Below are 20,663 nucleotides of genomic sequence, written 5' to 3' on the forward strand. Positions count from 1 at the left end.
ATTCCGGCACCTCGGCATCTCCGAAAACCGTAAAAGAGTAGTTAGTGGGACATAAAGCAAATAACATTATTATTAAAGTTGTAAAGTCCTTTTTGAAACACTCTGTATATTGACTTGAATACTGCTTTCTAAATTTATGAGTAAGGAAGTTTGTATCAATTTACATGTTTGTAAATGTTTACAATTTCACTTTAATTTTATATGTTCCGTTTAAGTATTTCATTGAATTTTATCTGGAAATTCTAGAAAATCCAGTTGATATTAAAACATCTAATTCTATACTTAAAAATAATATTTCTGTTGCAGAACACTTCAGTAAATTATATTCTTGATTTCCATTCTACTAACTACTTTTTAGAGTTTTCGGAGACGCTGAAGTCTCAGAATTGTGTCCAACAGGAGCACTTTACGTGCAAGTAAATCTACCGATATGAGGCTGACATATTTGAGCACCTTCAAATACCACCAGACTGAGCCTGGATTGAACCTGCCAAGTTGGGGTCAGAAGGCCAGCGCCTCAACTTTCTGAGTCACTCAGCCCAGGTATAACACTACAAAGTGCTACCGGTAACTGTTAATAACAGTAATGCTAGAAAATGCTACATTTAACTTTTTTAATACTAAAAATCTACCCCCTCTAGTAATGCTACTTTACCTTAACAACCACTTGAAAGTAGGGTGGATCATACTGATTGATGATAAACGGATACTCCCACTGGATCGTCATCTCATTAGCCGTAACGTTCGTTGCTTGCAAGTTCACTGGAGCTGGTGCCACTGGGAAAGAAAACATGCCCATATGAATGAGGAACCTATAGGATTATCATCATCATCATCATCATCATCATCATCATCATCATCTCAGTGTGTGTACAACCCTTGTCCTGTTTCCCTATGGGATCAGGTATGAAGTGAGATGAATCTTCATAGTGCATTTTTACGACCAGATGTCTTTCCTAATGTAAACCTCTCTAGAGGAGTTAATGAGATGAAATGAACAGCATGATATTATAATACCGTAGTAGGAAGGGAGAGGGTGCCAGCACATAGCCTTTTCCTGTCGAAAAGCACCGAGGGGTCTGCTCAAGACTTAATATCGTCATCGGATGGATGAATCGCCTTCGACAGTGACATATGCGGAGAAGTTTGAAACTGAGTCCCAGCTGTTGATGGTGACTTTCTTTTTTAACAACATGGCCTCAAACCAGCTAACCACATTATCTAAACATATAGACTTGAAGTCTTAACCATTATGGCCATGGATGCGATTATTATTATTATTATTATTATTATTATTATTATTATTATTATTATTATTATTATTATTATTATTATTATTATTATTATTATTATTATTATTATTAAGTATTCTGTCTGCAAGAACCTGTAAATTAAGTACATTTCTCCACGATCTCCTTTTTTCTAGCTCTAAGGGTTCAGTACCACATATCTTATAATTAAGTCATTAAAATTGGAGTTTAAACATTGATGTCATAGTCTCCCTCTACTTCTCTTATCTTCCACGGTTGAGTCAATTATTCTCCTAAGTGAACTATAATTCTCCATTTGCCTTGTATGAGCTCACCACAAAAACTAGTTCATCCATACAGCTTTATGCATCAAGTTTATTCCTACCTTAGAAGTTGTCTCCTCATTCCATTACACTCCTGTCACTGTTCTCACCTGTTTGTACCAGTGATCATTTTAGCTGTCTTCATGTCTGTTAGTATAGCTAACAAACAATATATCCACTCCCATAAAGCAAGGTCAGTCCAATAATAATGCTTTTTTTACGTCCCACTAATTACCTCTGACAGTTTTCGGCGATGCCGAGGTGCTGGAATTTTGCCCTGCAAGAGTTCTTTTACATACCAGTAAATCTACTCGCATGAAGCGGACATATTTGAGCACCTTTTCAATCAATCAATCAATCAATGCTGATCTGCATTTAGGGCAGTTGCCCAAGTAGCAGATTTCCTATCTGTTGTTTCCTAGCCTTTTAAATGATTTCAAAGAAATTGGAAATTTATTGAACATCTCCCTTGGTAAGTTATTTCAAACCCTAACTCCCCTTCCTATAAACGAATATTTGCCCCAATTTGTCCTCTTGAATTCCAACTTTACCTCCATATTGTGATCTTTCCTACTTTTAAAGACATCACTCAAATTTATTCGTCTACTAATGTCATCTCACGCCATCGCTCAGCTGACAGCTCGGAGCATACCATTTATTACACGAGATAAAAATCATTTCTTGATCCGTATTGAAAGTATTTGTATTAAATAACACTAGTATGTTTTTATTGTTTACCCACCTATTCAAAACAATCTTAAACATTAGGACTTTGTCCTTATCAAAATTGTCAACATAAAATTGATACATTGGATGGTACATGTTTTGCCTATCAATAGCAGGCATCATCAGCCATATTTTTACCTTAGGAATAGATCAGGTACCTGATTGGGGATGGCTTATGAATACTGCTGAAAAGTACCTATGTCCTGCAAAATGGATTAGAGATCGTTTAACAACTATTACAATATGATATCTAGTATACTATTTGCTTAATAATGTTTGTGTTAATATTTGAGTCTAAAAACATGACAATTATTTAAGAATTATGACATAGATGGTTGATTCACGATATTAAAAGATATTACAATAAAGTTAAAAATAGGAGACCACATTCCAATTAATTGTCAAAAGGCATGTTGTTAAAAACTTTAGGAATGTTGAGCATTAATTTTTTTTTAAATCTGGTAATAGTCCTTGGTTCTTGAAGTTGATATTAATTTTTCATTTATGTGCTTATAAATTTGAAGAATCTTAATATGGCATGGTTCTTTTTGAGATAATATTAGTTTGAATGCTGGATGCCGTAGGTCATATTAAAGTTCATGTAGACGTCATTAGGCCATCTTCTTTGATGTGGTCTTTGTTGTTGGACATGTTGAAGTAAGAGTACTAGTCGAAAGGGAACGTTGTTGTAGTAAAAGTTGTTGCCAAGTGTGTGATGAAATTTCCTTCAACCGCTGAGATGTTAACTTATTATGTTGAGAACTTTAGAGCTACAGCTACTCACATACACACTCCCCTTGTTCATTAATGATTCCTGCAATGTCCTTTGAACCTGTTTCTGCCTTAAAGTACCTATACATACCCTTCCATTTTTCACTAAAATTTGCATGACTGCCAATTATGCTTGCCATCATGTTATCCTTAGCTGATTTCCTTGCTAGATTCAATCTCCTAGTAAGTTCCTTCAATTTCTCCTTACTTTCACAGCCATGTCTAACTCTATTTCTTTCCAGTCTGCACCTCCTTCTTAGTCTCTTTATTTCTCTATTATAATAAGGTGGGTCTTTACTATTCCTTACCACCTTTAAAAGGTACAAACCTATTTTCACATTACTCAACAATAGCTTTAAACCCATCCCAGAGTCTCTTTACATTTTTATTTACTGTTTTCCACCGATCATAGTTAAATTTTAAAAACTCCCTCATGCCTGCTTTATCAGCCATATGGTACTGCCTAATAGTCCTACTTCCTTTCTATCAAATACCACCAGACTGAGCAAGGATCGAACCTGCCAACTTGGGCTCAGAAAGCCAGCATTTTTACGACTTGAGCCACTCAGTCCAGCAAGCAGTAGTGGCGATTGAGGGGAGCAAGGGGCCCCCTCCACTTTGTGGAGAAAACCTTACATTTTTATTCCATTTTAGCCAGCTGAAACTAGGAATTACAGGAATTATAAAAATATAAGCAATTTGTACAAGCCCTCATCTTATCAGTCAATTTGTTTGTTTATTTTCTTTAATTATTAACAAAATTATTAGCGGAAATACACACAAAATATTTATTCATCACAGCTAACCGATCTGCATAGCTCCACAGCAAGAAGTGGAGACGCACGATGCAACGTATACCATGTGCTATGTGCTTATGAGGAAGGGTAGCAGGGGTATATATATTTTTTGCCAAGATTATGGATACTGAGGCAGGATTCGCCCGCTTGCTGCGCACATTCATCAGTCTAGCAGTCTCTTTAGTGTCGGTTAATTTTTTAGTGTGTAGTCAAATATTAAATGATTTTTTATTATACCAATCTCGCCGTAAGTCCATTTAATTGTAATACGTGTGTAACAGAGTTCCTTTGGTGAAAGTTTTATTGTATACTGTAGTATTGAATCAAACTCTCCAAAAACTCTTATTACTGCACTTAACACATGGGTGACGGGCCCCGAGAAATCTTGTAGTACGCTCGCCAGCGATAGGTGACGGGCCCCGAGAAATCTCGGTTTTATTCACGACATTCTTTTCGGTCTTCCTGTGACATCTCTTGACCATATCTTGAACTATTTCGGACGTGCACATTGAGTAGAATAAATCGTAGATGTATATCTGCCACTTTTCTTTTATTCATGGCGTCTTTTATTCTTTGATTTAGTTTTGAAACGTCGACTTTCTTTCTGCCGATTCAGTCAATGACAAGATGGAGCACCCGCGGAATACGGTGTTAGCTGACAACGATATTTTAGAAGAATTATATGTCGATGAGTGTTCAAATGGAAATAGTCTAATGAATTAGTGGAAACTGAACGTGAGAGTGATAGTGGAAGTGATATTAAAGCCTCTACAGGCCGTAATTTACCTAGTGTACTTCTTTATTCAAGTGATTCTGATGATGACAACGATGCAAACATTAATGATGTGTTAGGAATTGACGCTGAAAATGGTTTTGTAAAGGCAGATCGACTACTACTAGGGGCATTGGAGAGTACCCATACCAACTTTAAAGATAAAATATTGACTGGTTTAATATGTATGTACATTTCTATAATCAAGTACACCCTGGTATGCTTAGTAGAAAAATGTCCGGTCCACAGGGTATGTGACAAGCTTAAGCATCCGACCAGCAATGTGTTAAGTTGGGAAATTGTCAACCTTTACCTCTCTGTTGAAATTTGTTCAGAGAGCATAAAAAACTTTCAATTTTGTAGCTTCTTTTTTCAAAGTTTTGATGTATATATCTTCCCCCGCCCCTGCCTCACAAACCCAGGTACTTTTTGTTGCTCGTAAAAATTCCTCCCCCCACTTCTAATTCCCAATCGCTGCTACTGCCAGCAAGTCTATCTGAAAACAGAACATATCTGTATATATAAAACAAGAGTTTTGCCTGTATATTGCTCATGATTTCAAAATAATTTTATTCCTGCTTTCATTTTGTCCACAGTAATAAGTATATGCACTTTTTAATTTCCTGTCATCTCTTGTCTGTCTGTCTGTCTGTCTGTCTGTCTGTCTGTACATGCATGGCTCAAATATGTCAGCCTCATGTTGGTAGATTTACTCATACTTAAAAGAACTCCTGCAGGACTAAATTCCAGCACCTCAGTGTCTCCAAAAACTGTAAAAGTAGTTAATGTATATAAATAAAATCATAAGGACCATGTCTCTGTACATTGTGCTTTGTGCTGTATATAAGACCTTATATTTTTTACAACTTGCTTTACATTGCACCGACACAGATAGGTCTCATGGCGACGATGGGATAGGAAAGGCCTAGCAATGGGAAGGAATCGGCCGTGGCCTTCAGTAAGGTACAGCCTCAGCATTTGCTTGGTGTGAAAATGGGAAACCACGGAAAAACCATCTTATGGGCTGCTGACAGTGGGGCTCGAACCCACTATCTCCCAGATGCAAGCTCACATCTGCACTCCCCTAACCGCACGGCCAACTCACCCAGTAAGACTTCATTTATCCTCTAGCTTATTATGATAATATTTAACCTAAAACTGACCATAGTAAAGAAGATAAAATTGACCATAGTAGAGAAGAATGTACCAACCAGTTGGATTTGTTCTTCCTCTGATGACAAGCTTCTTATCGCGGTTGTACAGATTGCCGGTGACGAGTTGTCGGACGTGCACTTCGTACTGCTGGTTTGGTAGCAGTCTGATGAAGGTAACAGGTGGGTGGGATGTATTCCCTTCCTCTACCAAAGTGGTGATCGAGGATACACGGTACAGACTGTACAGGTAGCCAATGGGAAAGCCGTTCAACTTGAAGCAGTCCTCGACAGGTAGCCACGTTACCGTCAAGGAATCCACGTCACTGTATATGATGGGTTTGGCACTGGGGAGGGGAGCTGCTGCAGGTTCTGTAATTTAAAAAGAGAAACAAATACAACTTAACTCAGACCAGTGCTTTCTTTCCTTTTATCAAAAAAATACACTGACTGAAATGAAACCTAAAGTACAGTTTATGGGTGGATGTAGTGATTAGTTTGAAATAAATACATGTGTATGTCAAGGTGATGGCCTCTCTCCTTTACTGTTTAATTGTGCTCTTGGAAACATTGTCAGAGAGTGGAGAAAAGCAGGTGCACCATGTCACCAAAGCTGGCGTTTCTAGTGAACAACATGCTCTCTGACCGACGCTTTAAGGTGTTTCTGAACGGACAATCTACCAGATGAAGGACTCTAAACAATGGCCTACCTCAGGGATCAGTTCTGGCCCCCATTCTGTTTAACTTGTATATTCATGATATGCCAGACACTGACTCATTGAAAATCCAGTATGCAGATGACCTAGCGTTAGTCTTCCAGAGTAAAGGTCTTATGCACTGTGAGAATGTACTGACAAGTGATCTGATGAAATTGAATGACTACTTCCATAAATGGAGACTTCAACCTAACCCAAATAAAACTGAGGTTACTGCATTCCATCTAAATAATAAGGAAGCCCATAGGAAGCTACAGGTGACTTTCGACAGAACCGAAGTACTGCATAACTACAATCCCAAATATCTAGGAATCACTCTGGATCGGTCCTTGACATTCAAACAACAATGCATCACGTTATCTAAGAAACTTGGCTCCAGAGTGAATCTACTCCGCAAGATTGCCGGAAGTAGCTGGGGTGCGGACGCCAATACCCTACGCACTGCTGCACTCACTCTTGTGTATTCTGCTGGTGAATACTGTGCTCCTGTATGGCAAAACAGCATTCACACAACAAAGATTGATGTCCAGCTTAATGAAGCCATGAGAGTTATCACTGGTACTGCCAGATCTACTCCCATTCAGTGGTTACCTGTCTTAGCTAATATTGCCCCGCCAGATCTAAGGAGGAAAGCGGCTAAGGTAAACTTGCTCAAGAAGATCTCTTCTCATAAGAACTCTCCCTTGTACGATGCCCTACAACACCCACCAACAACTCGTCTGAAATCACACAAACTACCCTGGACTGATTTTAAAAGTATCAATTCTTTCGACATGACCTCTGAGTGGCGACAGCATTGGCATGAACATCCACCCAACAACGCTCACTTGGTTCAAGATCCAACAAAGAAGGTTGAAGGAATAATAATAATAATAACTTAAATGTTTCCACCTTTTCAATACAATATATTCACAAAATTACAAAATTATACGGTACTAGTTTCGACCCATCTAGGGGTCATCATCAGCCGTATTGGAGCAAAGATCATTTGTGGCGAAATCCTAAGACAATATTATTTTAAAGAATAACAAACTAGTACCGTATAATTTTGTAAATTTGTGAATATATTGTATTGAAAAGGTGGAAACATTTAAGTTATTATTATTATTATTACTTATATATTGTTCAATACGGACCAAAAACATGAAATTCATAACCATCAAAGGTTGAAGGATTCCAACTGCCGCGTCAAACCTGGTCGAAGCTGAACCGAATTAGGACGGGTCAAGGGAGGTGTGGCTACATGTTGAAGAAATGGGGTTTCCGTTCGTCTGCTGACTGCGACTGTGGAGCGGAGGAGCAGACAATGGAACACATCGTTAAGGAGAGCACACTTCGAGCATTTAACGGTGATCTGAGGCTTCTACATCAAGTGACTCCGAGTGCTCTGGACTGGTTGTCAAATTTGGACATTTCCATTTGATATATATATATATTTTTTGTGTACTTGTAAAGCCATACGATATATATATATATATATACCATGTCACCGACTAGGACCAAAAATTAAGGGTACTGGCATAGACTGTCTAGTGTTTGTTGATGATATGGCAGTAATAGCCAAAGACATCTCTGATGCACACAAAGGGATTTCTATACTGGAAGAGCAAGCAGCAAAAATAGGAATTAAAATCCCATATGAAAAAAAATAAAACTAAATTTATGACAAATATCAAAACTGCTCTACCTAAACTTACCATTGATATAAATAAAATTGCAAGAGTAAAAGAATTTAAGCACTGAAAATGGCACTGAAAATAAATCAGTAACTTCAAGAATTCAGGAAATGGAAATTGCTTTCCAATACACAAAGAATGTTTATAACAAAAACTGCTTGTCCTGGAACGGTAAAATTCATCATTACATAACAGTGATCAAACCTTAAGCACATTATGCTTCAGAACGGCTCAATTTAGATTTTAAAAATTATAGAAACAATTAAAGAATGGCAAATCATGAGAAAAATCTTATAGCCAAGAACTGAAAGTGGAATACATTACCCCAAACCCAACTTGGAAATATATTTTAAAATATCTAAACTTACTGATGCAATGAGACTGCGACGAATTCAATTTTTAAGTCATTTGGAAAGAATGAATAACAACAGACTTACTTATTGAATACACAAACTTTTGCAAATCAAACGTACGAGATCAAAATGGTATAAGCAAGTAGAGAAAGGCCTCGCTAAATTAGGATCACTTAATCTGCACGATAGAAATGTAATCAGGAAAATTGTTCACACAACGGGATTTGTGGAAGAGGAGAAGAAACCAACATGACGTACTTGGTCGAAAGAACAGAAATTAAAACAATCGATGAAAATGAAGAACTATTAGGCAAGGAGGAAAGCTCAACAAATGTTGATTCCATGTGGTCCTAAGTGACCCATTTGTGAAGAAGATGAAGACACCAGAATCAAGACTTGTAATGGCACAATATCGACCTGGAAGAAATAAAGAGATACCTTGGCAGAAAGAGAGAGTCAAAACAGTCATTAAAGAGAGAAATCAAGCAAAATGGATGCTTCTTCTTCTTCATTTTGCCTCATGACTGAGGCGTCATGACTATCATAATATTCAGCCCTCTAGCCGATGAACCGTACTCCGCCATTCTTCCCTACCTAACGCTTTCAATGTGGTTACTCTGAGAGAACACTGTAGGGGGCCGTTCACCATGTCAATCCATCGCGTTGGTATTCGTCCTCGTCTGGTTCTCTGGACTTTGCCCTCAACAATCAGCTTTTGAAGACTACCATCTCGGCACATTATATGTCCAAAGTAGCGTGCAATCCGCTGAGAGACCTTACACGATAGACAAACTTTTATCTGAAGTTGGTTCAGGATTGATGTGTTCGTGCGATGAGCTGTCCAAGGAATCCTTAACATTTTCCTCCAGCACCACATTTCAAAGCTTTCTATCCGTTCACGATCACGTTTGAGGATGGTCCACGTCTCTGCGCCATACAAGAAGACTGAGAAGACTAGAGATTCAACGAGCTTCTTCTTTGTCTTAATGGTGATGTTGTTATCTTTCCAGATCTTCTGCAGACGGATCATTGCTACCTTTGCTATTTCAATTCTTCGCTTTATTTCATCTTTGGAACCACCAGAATTGGATAGTAAGGAGCCTAGATATACATACTGATGTACAACTTCACACCCTCCAATCTGTTTGATATGTGGACTGTTGTTGTTCTTACAATCAACAATCATGACTTTGGTTTTCTGTCGATTTAGGCGTAATCCAATTTCTAGGCTTGCTTCCTCTACTCTCTTGATCAACTCTGTCAACTCCTCTTCAGATGATGCTATCAAGGTGGTGTCATCAGCAAATCTCAAGTTGTTGATCTTGCATCCCCCAATGGAAAACCCTTTGTCCCAGCCATCTAATGCTAGACACAAGAAAAATAAAATCTATCCAATGCCAAGTAACCTAAGAACTACAGGAACTTTATACAGATTGTAAAAATTCAAGTATGGCCAAAGTTTCAGGACACATTCCTCACGCGAACAAGAATAAAATGTGTTACATGGACACGGGTCTGAAAACGCTTTATTTCCACGTTAGAACTCATTTTCTATAACTCTTAGACTGCCTTGCTTTCTCCACAGTGTTCTTAAAACTCGTGCACATACACAAGAAATAGAGACACAAATAGAAAATCAACTATAAGTCATTTGAAAAAATAAATTTGAAAAAGTCCAGTTCTGTAACATTGTCAGGAATATCTATTTTCAAAACCTGTTTGCTAGTAAATTGTAGTTTATCGGGGATAGGAACAGAATGTTATTTTGTCTCTTCTACTCTTCTGTACCATACTCCTCAAGAACTTCATTTCAGCTGCCTGTATTCGACTCTCATCCTTCTTTGTCATTGTCCAAGTTTCTGCTCCGTAAGTTGTTATGGGTATGTAATATATCCTGTACATAGTTTCCTTTGCTTCCATTGGCATATCTTTGTCCCGTAACATGTTTCTTACACTATGATAGAAACAACTTCCAGCTTGAATCCTCTTACCAATCTCAGCATCCAGGTGAGCATTCACCATTAATTCACTCCCCAGGTCTTTGAATATCTCCACTACTTCCAAGTCTAATCTGACCTTTCCTGTCTTTCTCCCCTCTAGTCATAACAAGAGTTTTACTCTTTTCTACACTAATTTTCAATCCACATTCTTTGATCTTCCCATTCACCACATCCAACTGTTCTTGAACCTTCATGTCCTCTTCTCCCCAAATCACAATATCATCTGCAAATAACATGATGTTCATTTCTCTTCCTCCATATGTTGCTTTTGCTGTTCTCATGATGTCATCCATTACCATTGTAAACAGGATTGCCGATAGAACACTTCCCTGTCTCAGCCCATTAGTGATTTTGAACCACCTTGTGTTTGCACGCAACTACAACATTCCTTGTACAATGCCATGATCATTTTTATTAATCCCTGTCCAATTCCTTTTTGCACTAGACTGTCCCAAACTTTCGTCCTGGGAAAATCTGGAAAGAAATTGGAGTGGAAAAAATCAATGGTAGAATAGAGAAGAGCTGACTAAGATGGTTTGGGCATATAAAGCAAATGAGTGATGAAAGAATGCCAAAAAAATTATGGAAATGCAAATGCAAGGAAGGAGAGGCTGCAGACGACCATGATTGAGATGGAAGGACACAATCCAATGCAGTATTACAGAAAGAAACCTGCACTGGGACACAGTGTTGGAGACGGAGTGGTGGAAAGCCCAAGAAAGTGAAGAGGAACCATATTTGTCCCTACCCGGCTACAGCTGAATAAAGTGAAATGGTGGTGGTGATGATGATGAGGACCAGAATGTACACATTTTGAGGCAATTTACAGTAGTGTGAAGTCCCGTCACCTCCACTTGTTGCTGGTAAAACAATATTGAGAATACCACAGTCGTCTTCACCATAATTGATATTTTCATCGTCACTAGGTTCACTTGAACTCTCTCTTTGTCTAAATAAATTACTATCACAGTACACTTCTCTTTCAATATCATCATTTAGCAAAGAAAACAAAACACCGCACCATGAGGAAGCTATAGAGTAAACCAGGGCCTCTCAGGATGCATGCGCCTGGTGCATGCGCCTGGTGCATGCACTGTGCACGGTGCAAAAGACGACTTCGCTTGGTTGACCAGAGTGCAGAGCCCCACTCCTCGATTTGGAGCAATAGCGCTGTCTCTCTCTTTCCCCAAGCCTGTCTCGCTCGCTCCCCCTGTCTCCCTCTTCCTCACTTGCTCCGTAGCGCTCCAAATCCGAGCCGAGTTGAGCCGAGCTTAGCCGAGTAGCCCAGAGATGAAGCGTTGGTCCGAGCTGAGCCAAGCGGGACCGATGCACTGTGCACAGGAACTCTGCGCCGCTGTTTGCATGCATGAGATTTTGGGCGTTCTAGTGGCCCTGGTGTAAACAAACAGAAGCTAGTGTCATTCTTTGAATCTAGCTCGGCAATGCAAGGAGAATAAATAGTTAGAGCAGTGCTATTGCAAAGAGAACATCTTTGTGATTCTAACAACGTGCAACAGATGGCGTTCGCATTCATTTTCAACTACAGTCAAAGCAATTAAGGTAAAGCTGCACAAACCCAACACATTCGTGCTGACACCGTACAGCTGTAATGGGGAGCCTGAGTACACAGAACAGAACATATCAGCATATCACACGAAATTCTTCCTTACAGGAAATTTCCAAACAATGCCCTCCGTTAGCATTGATACGTGCATCAACTCACCATTGCATTGAATACCAGATGCAGTGATGTATCTTTGCACCAAGGGATATGTTCCTTTGTTGTTCTTCTTCATTTCTGAGCCTGCTGTGGATCTAATCCAGGCCCTTTAGTTAAAATTTCTTTCTATGAACTCTTCATTTAGTAGGTGGTCATAATATTCCTACCAGCAGTGACAGAAGATTTCCTTTTCTGATCCCTCCTGTGGATGGGGGTAGTAGAATAACACCCACAGTATCCCCTGCCTGTCATAAGAGGTGACTAAAAGGGGCCCAAGGGGCTCTTAACTTAGGAATGTGAGTTGGCAACAAAGGGGTCCTTAGCTGAGTCCTGGCATTGCTTCAACATTCTTGTGTCAGGCTCTTCACTTTCTTCTATCCTATCCCACCTCCCTTGATCAAATTATTTTCTGACCCCAATGATATTACATGTGGAGGCCTAGAGAGTCTTTCATTTTCACGCCCTTCATGGCCCTTGTCTTTCAAAGTGTCGGGTCCGTTTCATTTTTTCCCTCTGATTAGTGTTAATAGAGGTTGATTGCCCAGTTGTACTTCCTCTTAAATCAATAATCACCACCACCACCTCTCCTTGTGTGATGTTGGTAGATTACCATGAATGTTTTTGACATTCTTGGTTGTATGGAAATCTTTTGTACCATTTTATTTTAATTTGGCTGTCTTATAAATCTCATAATCATCAGCCATTTCCACATGACAGTACAGTCCTTCATCTGCTTTTCCTTGTGCTACTGCTCTTTTGGCAGCTTCCTTTGCTTTCCTTTCATATATGTACCGGTTGGAAGACAGCAGTTGGAATTCAATGGAAGTCTTATTTATTTCATTGTATAGAAATTTCATTATTTAATCTTGTATATAAAAAAAAAAAATTTGTAGATCTGAACTTTTGGACTTCTGAAACACACGATAGTCTAGAAGTATCATTTGTGATTTTATAAGCTTGGACCCTTCCAGAAATTGTGTGACTGACAGCATCAGCAAGCAAGGACAGAAATTAATTGGAGAGAACAACAGCGAATGTAATTGGTTAATGTAAGGTTCTGAGGTTAACTCTGCTGTCTTATTGGTCTCCTTTTGTACTTACACCATTTCCTGTTTCTTGAACTTTTGTTCCTTCGGTGGGAGCATCTGTTGTCTTTCCTGGTTGACCGTCTCAGTGACTGGACTGCTCGTGCCGAGCTCCCATACGGGAACCTGCCTATCTCACGGTAAGCATTCTTGTTTCTTTCATGTTTGGTTGTAACTTCAATTAAATTTTAAATGTAATTCTTTTCTTTAAATATGCAGGAGCTTGCCCTCGGATCTTACTTTTCCTGCTAACTTTTAATTTCGCAATGAGTTAGTTCAACTAAACTTCATTTTCAACTTTGCTGGAGGCAAACCTCTTTTCAACCTTTTAATTTGTATTAACTTTAATTTATCCATCAGGTTTGCCATCCATTGGTTTCTGTTTCACTTTTATATTACATTATTTTAACTTTCATCTCCTGAAGTGTTTCAGTTGACATAATATCATATTCTTTGTTTATGTAAAATTTTAGTTATGCTGAGATTGTGTAAAAGGGGACTAGCCCTCAGTTTCAGTGACGTGAATCGTGGTAATAGGTTTGGACATGTTTTCATTCAAATGCCAAGGCATAGTAACTTGTAAATAATTTATTTTAGCACGCTGCGCACATCTTTCTCAAGGTATGTTCAATGAACATTTTTTCTTTTTTCTCAATCAGATTACTACTATAATCTTATTTATCTTTTGAGTTTTGAATATGTCATTTTTAAAAAAAGTTAAATATATAATACTCCTAAGAAGATTACCCTTTCTGATTTACTGGTCACAAAAGGCTACCTTCCACTACCTCGCAGGGTTACCGTCGCTTTCCACATCCTACCAATAGTTGTCTTGTATCCTAACCTTGTTACCGAGCTCGATAGCTGCAGTCACTTAAGTGCAGCCAGTATCCAGTAATTGGGAGATAGTGGGTTCTTACCCCACTGTCAGCAGCCCTGAAGATGGTTTTCCGTGGTTTCCCATTTTTACACCAGACAAATGCTGGGGGCTGTACCTTAATTAAGGCCACAGCCGCTTCCTTCCCATTCCTAGGCCTTTCCTATCCTATCGTCGCTATAAGACCTATGTGTGTCAGTGCGATGTAGAGCAAATAGCCTAACCTTGTTCTTAAATTCTGATGTTACGATGTGTTTCAATTATTATGAATTTATTTTCAAATTTCTTCCTTTAATTGTTTTATGTTAATCATTCAAAGGCGATTAACAAGATTAAATTATGAATTTTCTATACAATCAAATAAACAAGAGTTCCAATGAATTCCAACTGCTGTCCTCTCACCAGTACAATATAGTTTGTATTCCTGGTCCTGTAGGATTTCTGGATAGTGCTAACAGACCATTCTCCCCACCTAACCTCATAAATGCTCAATAGGTTTCAATTTGGGACTTCAAGCAGGCCAAAGCATAACATGAATCTCCACTCCATCAAAGAACAGTTATATGCATCTCGCAACATGTCGGTGTGCATTGTTCAGTAGTAGTGTGAAATAGTCCCCAAAAAATGGAATGAAAGGCACATGTTCCAAAAGGATTTTCTCCTCACATCGATGTGCTGCAAGGCTCTCATGTTCCACGAAGACCAAATCCATCCTTGCAGTCACATTGATTGCTGCCCAGACCACCGGAAAATCACCCCAGGCATTCTCCAGACTTTCTCTACTGTCAGGTGATAGCAGACCAAATCACAACTCATCATTGAACAATACTGTACTGTCCAGCCGCAATGTTCCCTTGCAAAATGCAGTCAAGCTGCGCTATGCTGTTTGGCAGTTTTGTGGCTTCGGTGAGTCTTCTGGGATGGAGACTGGCTTTTTCAGACACTAATACTGACCACTCAAACTTGATGGACTCTATTTCGTGTTTCAACAGTGGTGGTCTGATGGTTATGGAGAACTTGAAGTTTTAAGAAGTTATCTCTTGCAGATTTTGCTTTTCTCGGGCCTGATCTTGGTCTCCTTGAACAGCCTTCAGTTTTGCACCTTCTTACAATTCTGAAATATCATAGAAGGTGTAGTTCTCAACACTTCTGCAGTGCAGGGCATGCTGTGACCATCTTCCATGAAAGCAACAGCTTCTTTAGCATCTTCAGGACTAAAAAGCATGTTTTCTCCAGAATACTGATTACAATGACAGAAACATCCTAGAAACACATGTGACTGAAAGAGCAGGAAAACATTATTACCTCACATCCAGTGATGTGTTTTCCAGGTTGGATGAGAATTAAAAATCAAGGCTAGTACAATAAAAATATGGTATTCCAGAAGAAAGGTGAAGGTGAGGTGAATAGATTGAATTATGAATGAAGAGGTACTGCGTTGAATTGGCGAGAGGAGAACAATTTGGGAAAATTTGACTAGAAGAAGAGAGAGAATGATAGGACTCACCTTAAGACACCCAGGACTTGTTCATTTGTTTTGTTTTTTGAGGGAAGTGTAAGCCATAAAAACTGCAGGGGTAGACCAAGGTATGAATATGACAAAAGGTTAGCAGAGGACAAGGTGGGATGGACAACAACGACAACGACGACGACGACGACAACAACAACAAGACAATCCACATTTCATTGTTTGCTCGCAAACCAAAGCCAACAACTTGCCCCTCTGAAAATACAGCATAAACTGCTAAACTTTGATTAAAAAGATAATTACACATTTCTTCAACATTTACTATATGCTGCAGAATTTGTGCCAGTGAGCGTATATTGTTTCCCATAACACAGATGTCATACCTGCAGGCTTTGTAACTCCTCTGACCCTGGAAAAAGGTCCTTGTTTCACTGTGACTGCTGCGACGGAGATCTCATACTGGGCATGGGGGAGTAATTTCGAAAGGGCGGCCTTTTGTGTATGAGAAATCGCTTCACCATAAGACTCGCTACAGTTGTACAATGGGCAAGCCAGGAGTTGCAGACACTGGAACAATATACAATCCTGTATTATATAATGTACTGTATTAAATAAGTTTGCAATTTTATGTGACTGTTTATATTATGATCACAACCACAAGACCTCTGGTTTTACAAAGATTTTGAATTTTTATCTCAAAAATTCTATGTGCACTGCTCAGGATCCAATCCATGGCCATGTTGGTGAGAAGCCAGTGATACACACAGCTATCATGCCCCCACATATATACTTTTCTATTCACAGGATATTGGGTTTGATCATCTATGTCAGCAGACTTTAAGGGAAAACTAGAAAAGCAGCTGGAATTGATAAGATTTCTGGGGATATACTAAAGACATTGGGTTGGGATATAGTACATACCTGAAGTACTTATTTGATTTTTTGTTTGCATGAAGGAGTTATTCCAAATGAATGGAGAGTTTCTATAGTAGCCCCTGTGTATAAAAGAAAGGGTGATAGACATAAAGATGAAAATTACAGGCCAGTCAATTTGAAATGCATTGCATGTAAGCTTTAGGAAATTACACATGTTTACAAAATTAATAACTGGTTCAATAGAAGGCAGTTCAGATTTAGGAAAGGTTATTCCACTGAAGGTCAACTTGTAGGATTCCAGCAAGATATAGCCAATATCTTGGATTCAAGAGGTCAAATGGTCTGTATCGTGATTGGCCTATCTAAGCCATTTGATAGGGTGGATCATGGGAGAGTACTCACAAAAATGAGGGCTATTGAATTAGACAAGAGGGTGACTGAATGGGTGGCTCTGTTTCTAGAAAATAGAACTCAGATAATTAGAGTAGGCGAAGCTTTATCTGTCCCTGTAATAATTAAGAGGGGAATTCCTCAAGGCAGTATTATTGGACCTTTAGGTTTTCTTATATATATCAATGATATGTGTAAAGAAGTGGAATCAGAGATAATACTTTTTGCAAATGATGTTATTCTGTACAGAATAATAAATAAGTTACAAGATTGTGAGCAACTTCAAAATGACCTCGATAGTGTTGTGAGATGGACAGCAGGCAATGGTATGATGATAAATGGGGTTAAAAGTCAGGTTGTTTCACAAATAGGAAAAGCCCTCTCAGTTTTAATTACTGCGTTGATGGGGTGAAAGTTCCTTTTGGGGATCACTGTAAGTATCTAGGTGTTAATATAAGGGAAGATCTTCATTGGGGATAAATGGGATTGTAAATAAAGGGTACAGATCTCTGCAAATGGTTATGAGGGTATTTAGGGGTTGTAGTAAGGATGTAAAGGAGAGGGCATATAAGTCTCTGGTAAGATCCCAACTAAAGTACGGTTCCAGAGGATGGGACCCTCACCGGTATTACTTAATTCAAGAACTGGAAAAAATCCGAAGTAAAGCAGCTCGATTTGTTCTGGGTGATTTCCGACAAAAGAGTAGCATAACAAAAATATTGCAAAGTTTGAACTGAGCTGTAAGCAGAGAGGTGGTAGATGAATAAGTTTGAGTGGTGTCTTTAAAAGTGGGAAAAATCACAATATGAACATAAAGTTGGAATTAAAGAGGACAAATTTGGGCAAATATTCGTTTATAGGAAGGTGAGATAGGGATTAGAATAACTTACCAAAGGAGATGTTCAATAAATTTGCAATTTCTTTGCAATCATTTAAGAAAAGGCTAGGAAAACAATGGATAGGGAAACCACCACCTGGGCGACTGCCCTAAATGCAGATCAGTACTGATTGATTGATTGTTTCTAGTAACAGGGTAACTCAATTATTATATTTTTTTTTTTTTTTTTTTTTTTTTTTACACACCTACTAGATATGGGCACCAATAGTGGCGTGACAGACATTTAATACATATTCCACTTCTCTCTAAGTGTTCTGCAGCATTGTAGGCATAACAATTGCGACAGCTGCATGAATGCGATGGTGCAGATCTGGTAGATCACGAACTGGCATCAGGTACACATGATTCTTGACAAACTCCCACAGAAAAAAATCAAGTGGTGTAATGTTGGCGCTTTCAGGGGGACCAAGCAGTCGATGGACTACCTCTCCCATTCCAGCAATGTGGGAACTCACGATTCATGAAATCCTTCACAAGTTCTGCATAATTGTATGGTGCACCATATCGCTGAAGAATCACACCACGAGGAAGTTATGGCGCAACATACACTCCAACTTGTCTAGGTAATGTGTTCCATTAATTGTAGCCTCTGCGAAGAAGAATGGGTCTATAACCCTCTCCTTCAACAATCCACACCACACATTCACTTTCGGAGAGACCCGTTCATACTCTTATCACTATGTTGGGGGTAGGCTCAGTTTCCCATATGCGGCAATTGTGCTTGTTTATCATGCCGGAATGTATGGAAAGTAGCCTCGCCTGAGAAACAAAACGAATGGAAGAATGCCTTGTTTCCAGAATTGTCTCCGCAAATGCCTGCCATCGCGGCCTATCCTGAGGTTTGATGTTGCAGTGGAGCTGCAGTTTTTACGCCCGTAGGTGCAACCTTTCATGGACGACATCGTGTACTGTCGAACGAGATAACTGTAACTGCCTACTTGCTTGTTGCATTGACTTACGAGGGCTCCCCTTGAAGGACTCTCAGATTAACTCAATAGTAGCCTCTGGAACTGCATGCCTGGTGTGGTGGCCCGACATCGAAAGCAAGCTCCTAAATCCCCTAAGGCGCTTGTCCCATTTCTTGAATTTTACGCAAGTGGGAACACAGTTGGTAACAGTCCATACTCATACACAATCTATGTTGTACCAGTGTAACAGATTTAACTCTGCAAGAGAAAGCACACAGAACACCTTCTGCAGTGGAGTCTACATGGCTACAGTCTATTAGCATGCACATTTTTTGTGAACAATTCAATTACGTGCATACCACCTGCTGCAAGCAAACACAGGAAATATTTTGAGTTATGCTACTTGTAAAAACAAACCGCCAATAAGTATCTCCATTATTTCTCAAGTTATTAAATTTTATATTATTATACCTTTAATATGGACACCTTGTATTTGTCATTTTGGAAAGTGTAAATGAAAGAGATTACATAGGAAAGTCAATAAGCATCGGCAATTTTGCTCTAATTGTCCTTAGGTTGGCTCTGTGGCACTATATGCTCACCAGCCGCTAGATGACACCGTAGTTTACGTCTGTGGTAAGTTTCAGCGTTATCAGGTCAGTACAGCTTGCGCTGTTGCGACTTAAATATGGCCGTGCCACTCTCTGTTTGCACCAAGGAAGAACAGCATTCTGTAATCCAATTTTTGTGGTCTGAGGCTGTACCAGGAGCGGAAATTCATAGAAGACTTCCAGCACAATACAGGGACAATGTTTTACCACAGCAAAGTGTTTACTAGGGGATTGAACAGTTCAAAAGGATTTGCACAAGTGTGAAGGATGAGGAAAGATCCAGGCGTACATCTTCAGCCTTAACTGGTGCCAATATTGAACAAGTGCATGATATGAACCTGAATAACAGACGACTAACTGTTGATGACGTGGCAAACCATATGCACATTAGCCATGATTCTACATATGAAATCATGCATAACAGGCACACTGCAAGCTGGTTACTTCCAGAGTCGTGAAGTTGACCTTGTGGACAAAGACAATGCCACACTTCTTCATTCATAATTATCATATTACAGTGCATTAAGATTTTACTGACAGAACTTACGGCAGTACAGTGCAACACAGCCCATTCACCCTCCTCCTTTATCCGAGCTTGAGATCAGCAAGATGCAGTCGATACTAACGGGCAGACAAGCAAATTACACAAGATAAAAGAACTACTCACTGCAGAGTACTCATAACTCACTTTGTATCTGACAATATAATGGCTGATGTGTCCGTTGGGATGACGAGGCTTTTTCCATCCCACTTCTAGTCCGGTTGCAGAAACGTTCAGGATCTGAAGATTGAATACCCTCAAAGGTGCTGAAATAAGTCAGGACAGATTTATTTCATTACAATATAAAATCAATCTTTTTGCTAGCTATTCACCAAGAGAGAGAGAGAGAGAGAGAAAAGCAGCAATTGGGAAACAGAAGTGGGTATGCAAAAAATGTACAAACTACAAAAAGTACCCGGGTCTGTGCGGATATAGCGGACCAATATAAATGGTCCGTTATTCAACATTATAAATTTACTCATTCGGGACAAATATTTCAGGTTCTCTATGGGAATCAACATCTATATCATCTGATGGCCAAGCAGGCATCAATTTTCTGGCAAAGAGACGAAGTCTCTCATAATGCATTGGCACTGCCGGTGTCTCTAAGTAGCCTACGCAGTGGCCTCCATGGTATGCACTAGCCAGCATCTTGGTGGGTGTGCTAGGTACCAACTAATGAGCCCAACCTAGCACACGGGGGTGAAACGCTGGCAACCAGGAATGAGTTAGCTGGAAAATTTATAATGTCCAA

The 20,663-nt window shown here is 39.2% G+C and overlaps 1 protein-coding gene across 1 annotated transcript in view; it reads right to left on the bottom strand.

The window, feature by feature from the left end:
• LOC136881783 (phosphatidylinositol phosphatase PTPRQ) overlaps positions 1 to 20,663 on the bottom strand; it is a 153,892-nt gene that overhangs the window by 58,929 nt on the left and 74,300 nt on the right. The window contains exons 11-14 of the mRNA XM_067154221.2: positions 20,057 to 20,175; positions 16,069 to 16,252; positions 5,851 to 6,162; positions 656 to 777 (exon numbers count right to left, since the gene is read on the bottom strand). Of these exons, the coding sequence (XP_067010322.2) occupies positions 656 to 777; positions 5,851 to 6,162; positions 16,069 to 16,252; positions 20,057 to 20,175 (737 nt within the window). The remainder of the gene's footprint in view (positions 1 to 655; positions 778 to 5,850; positions 6,163 to 16,068; positions 16,253 to 20,056; positions 20,176 to 20,663) is intronic.

The sequence above is a fragment of the Anabrus simplex genome, chromosome 10 (genome assembly GCF_040414725.1).
Source record: "Anabrus simplex isolate iqAnaSimp1 chromosome 10, ASM4041472v1, whole genome shotgun sequence".
In the NCBI taxonomy this organism is placed as follows: domain Eukaryota; kingdom Metazoa; phylum Arthropoda; class Insecta; order Orthoptera; family Tettigoniidae; genus Anabrus; species Anabrus simplex.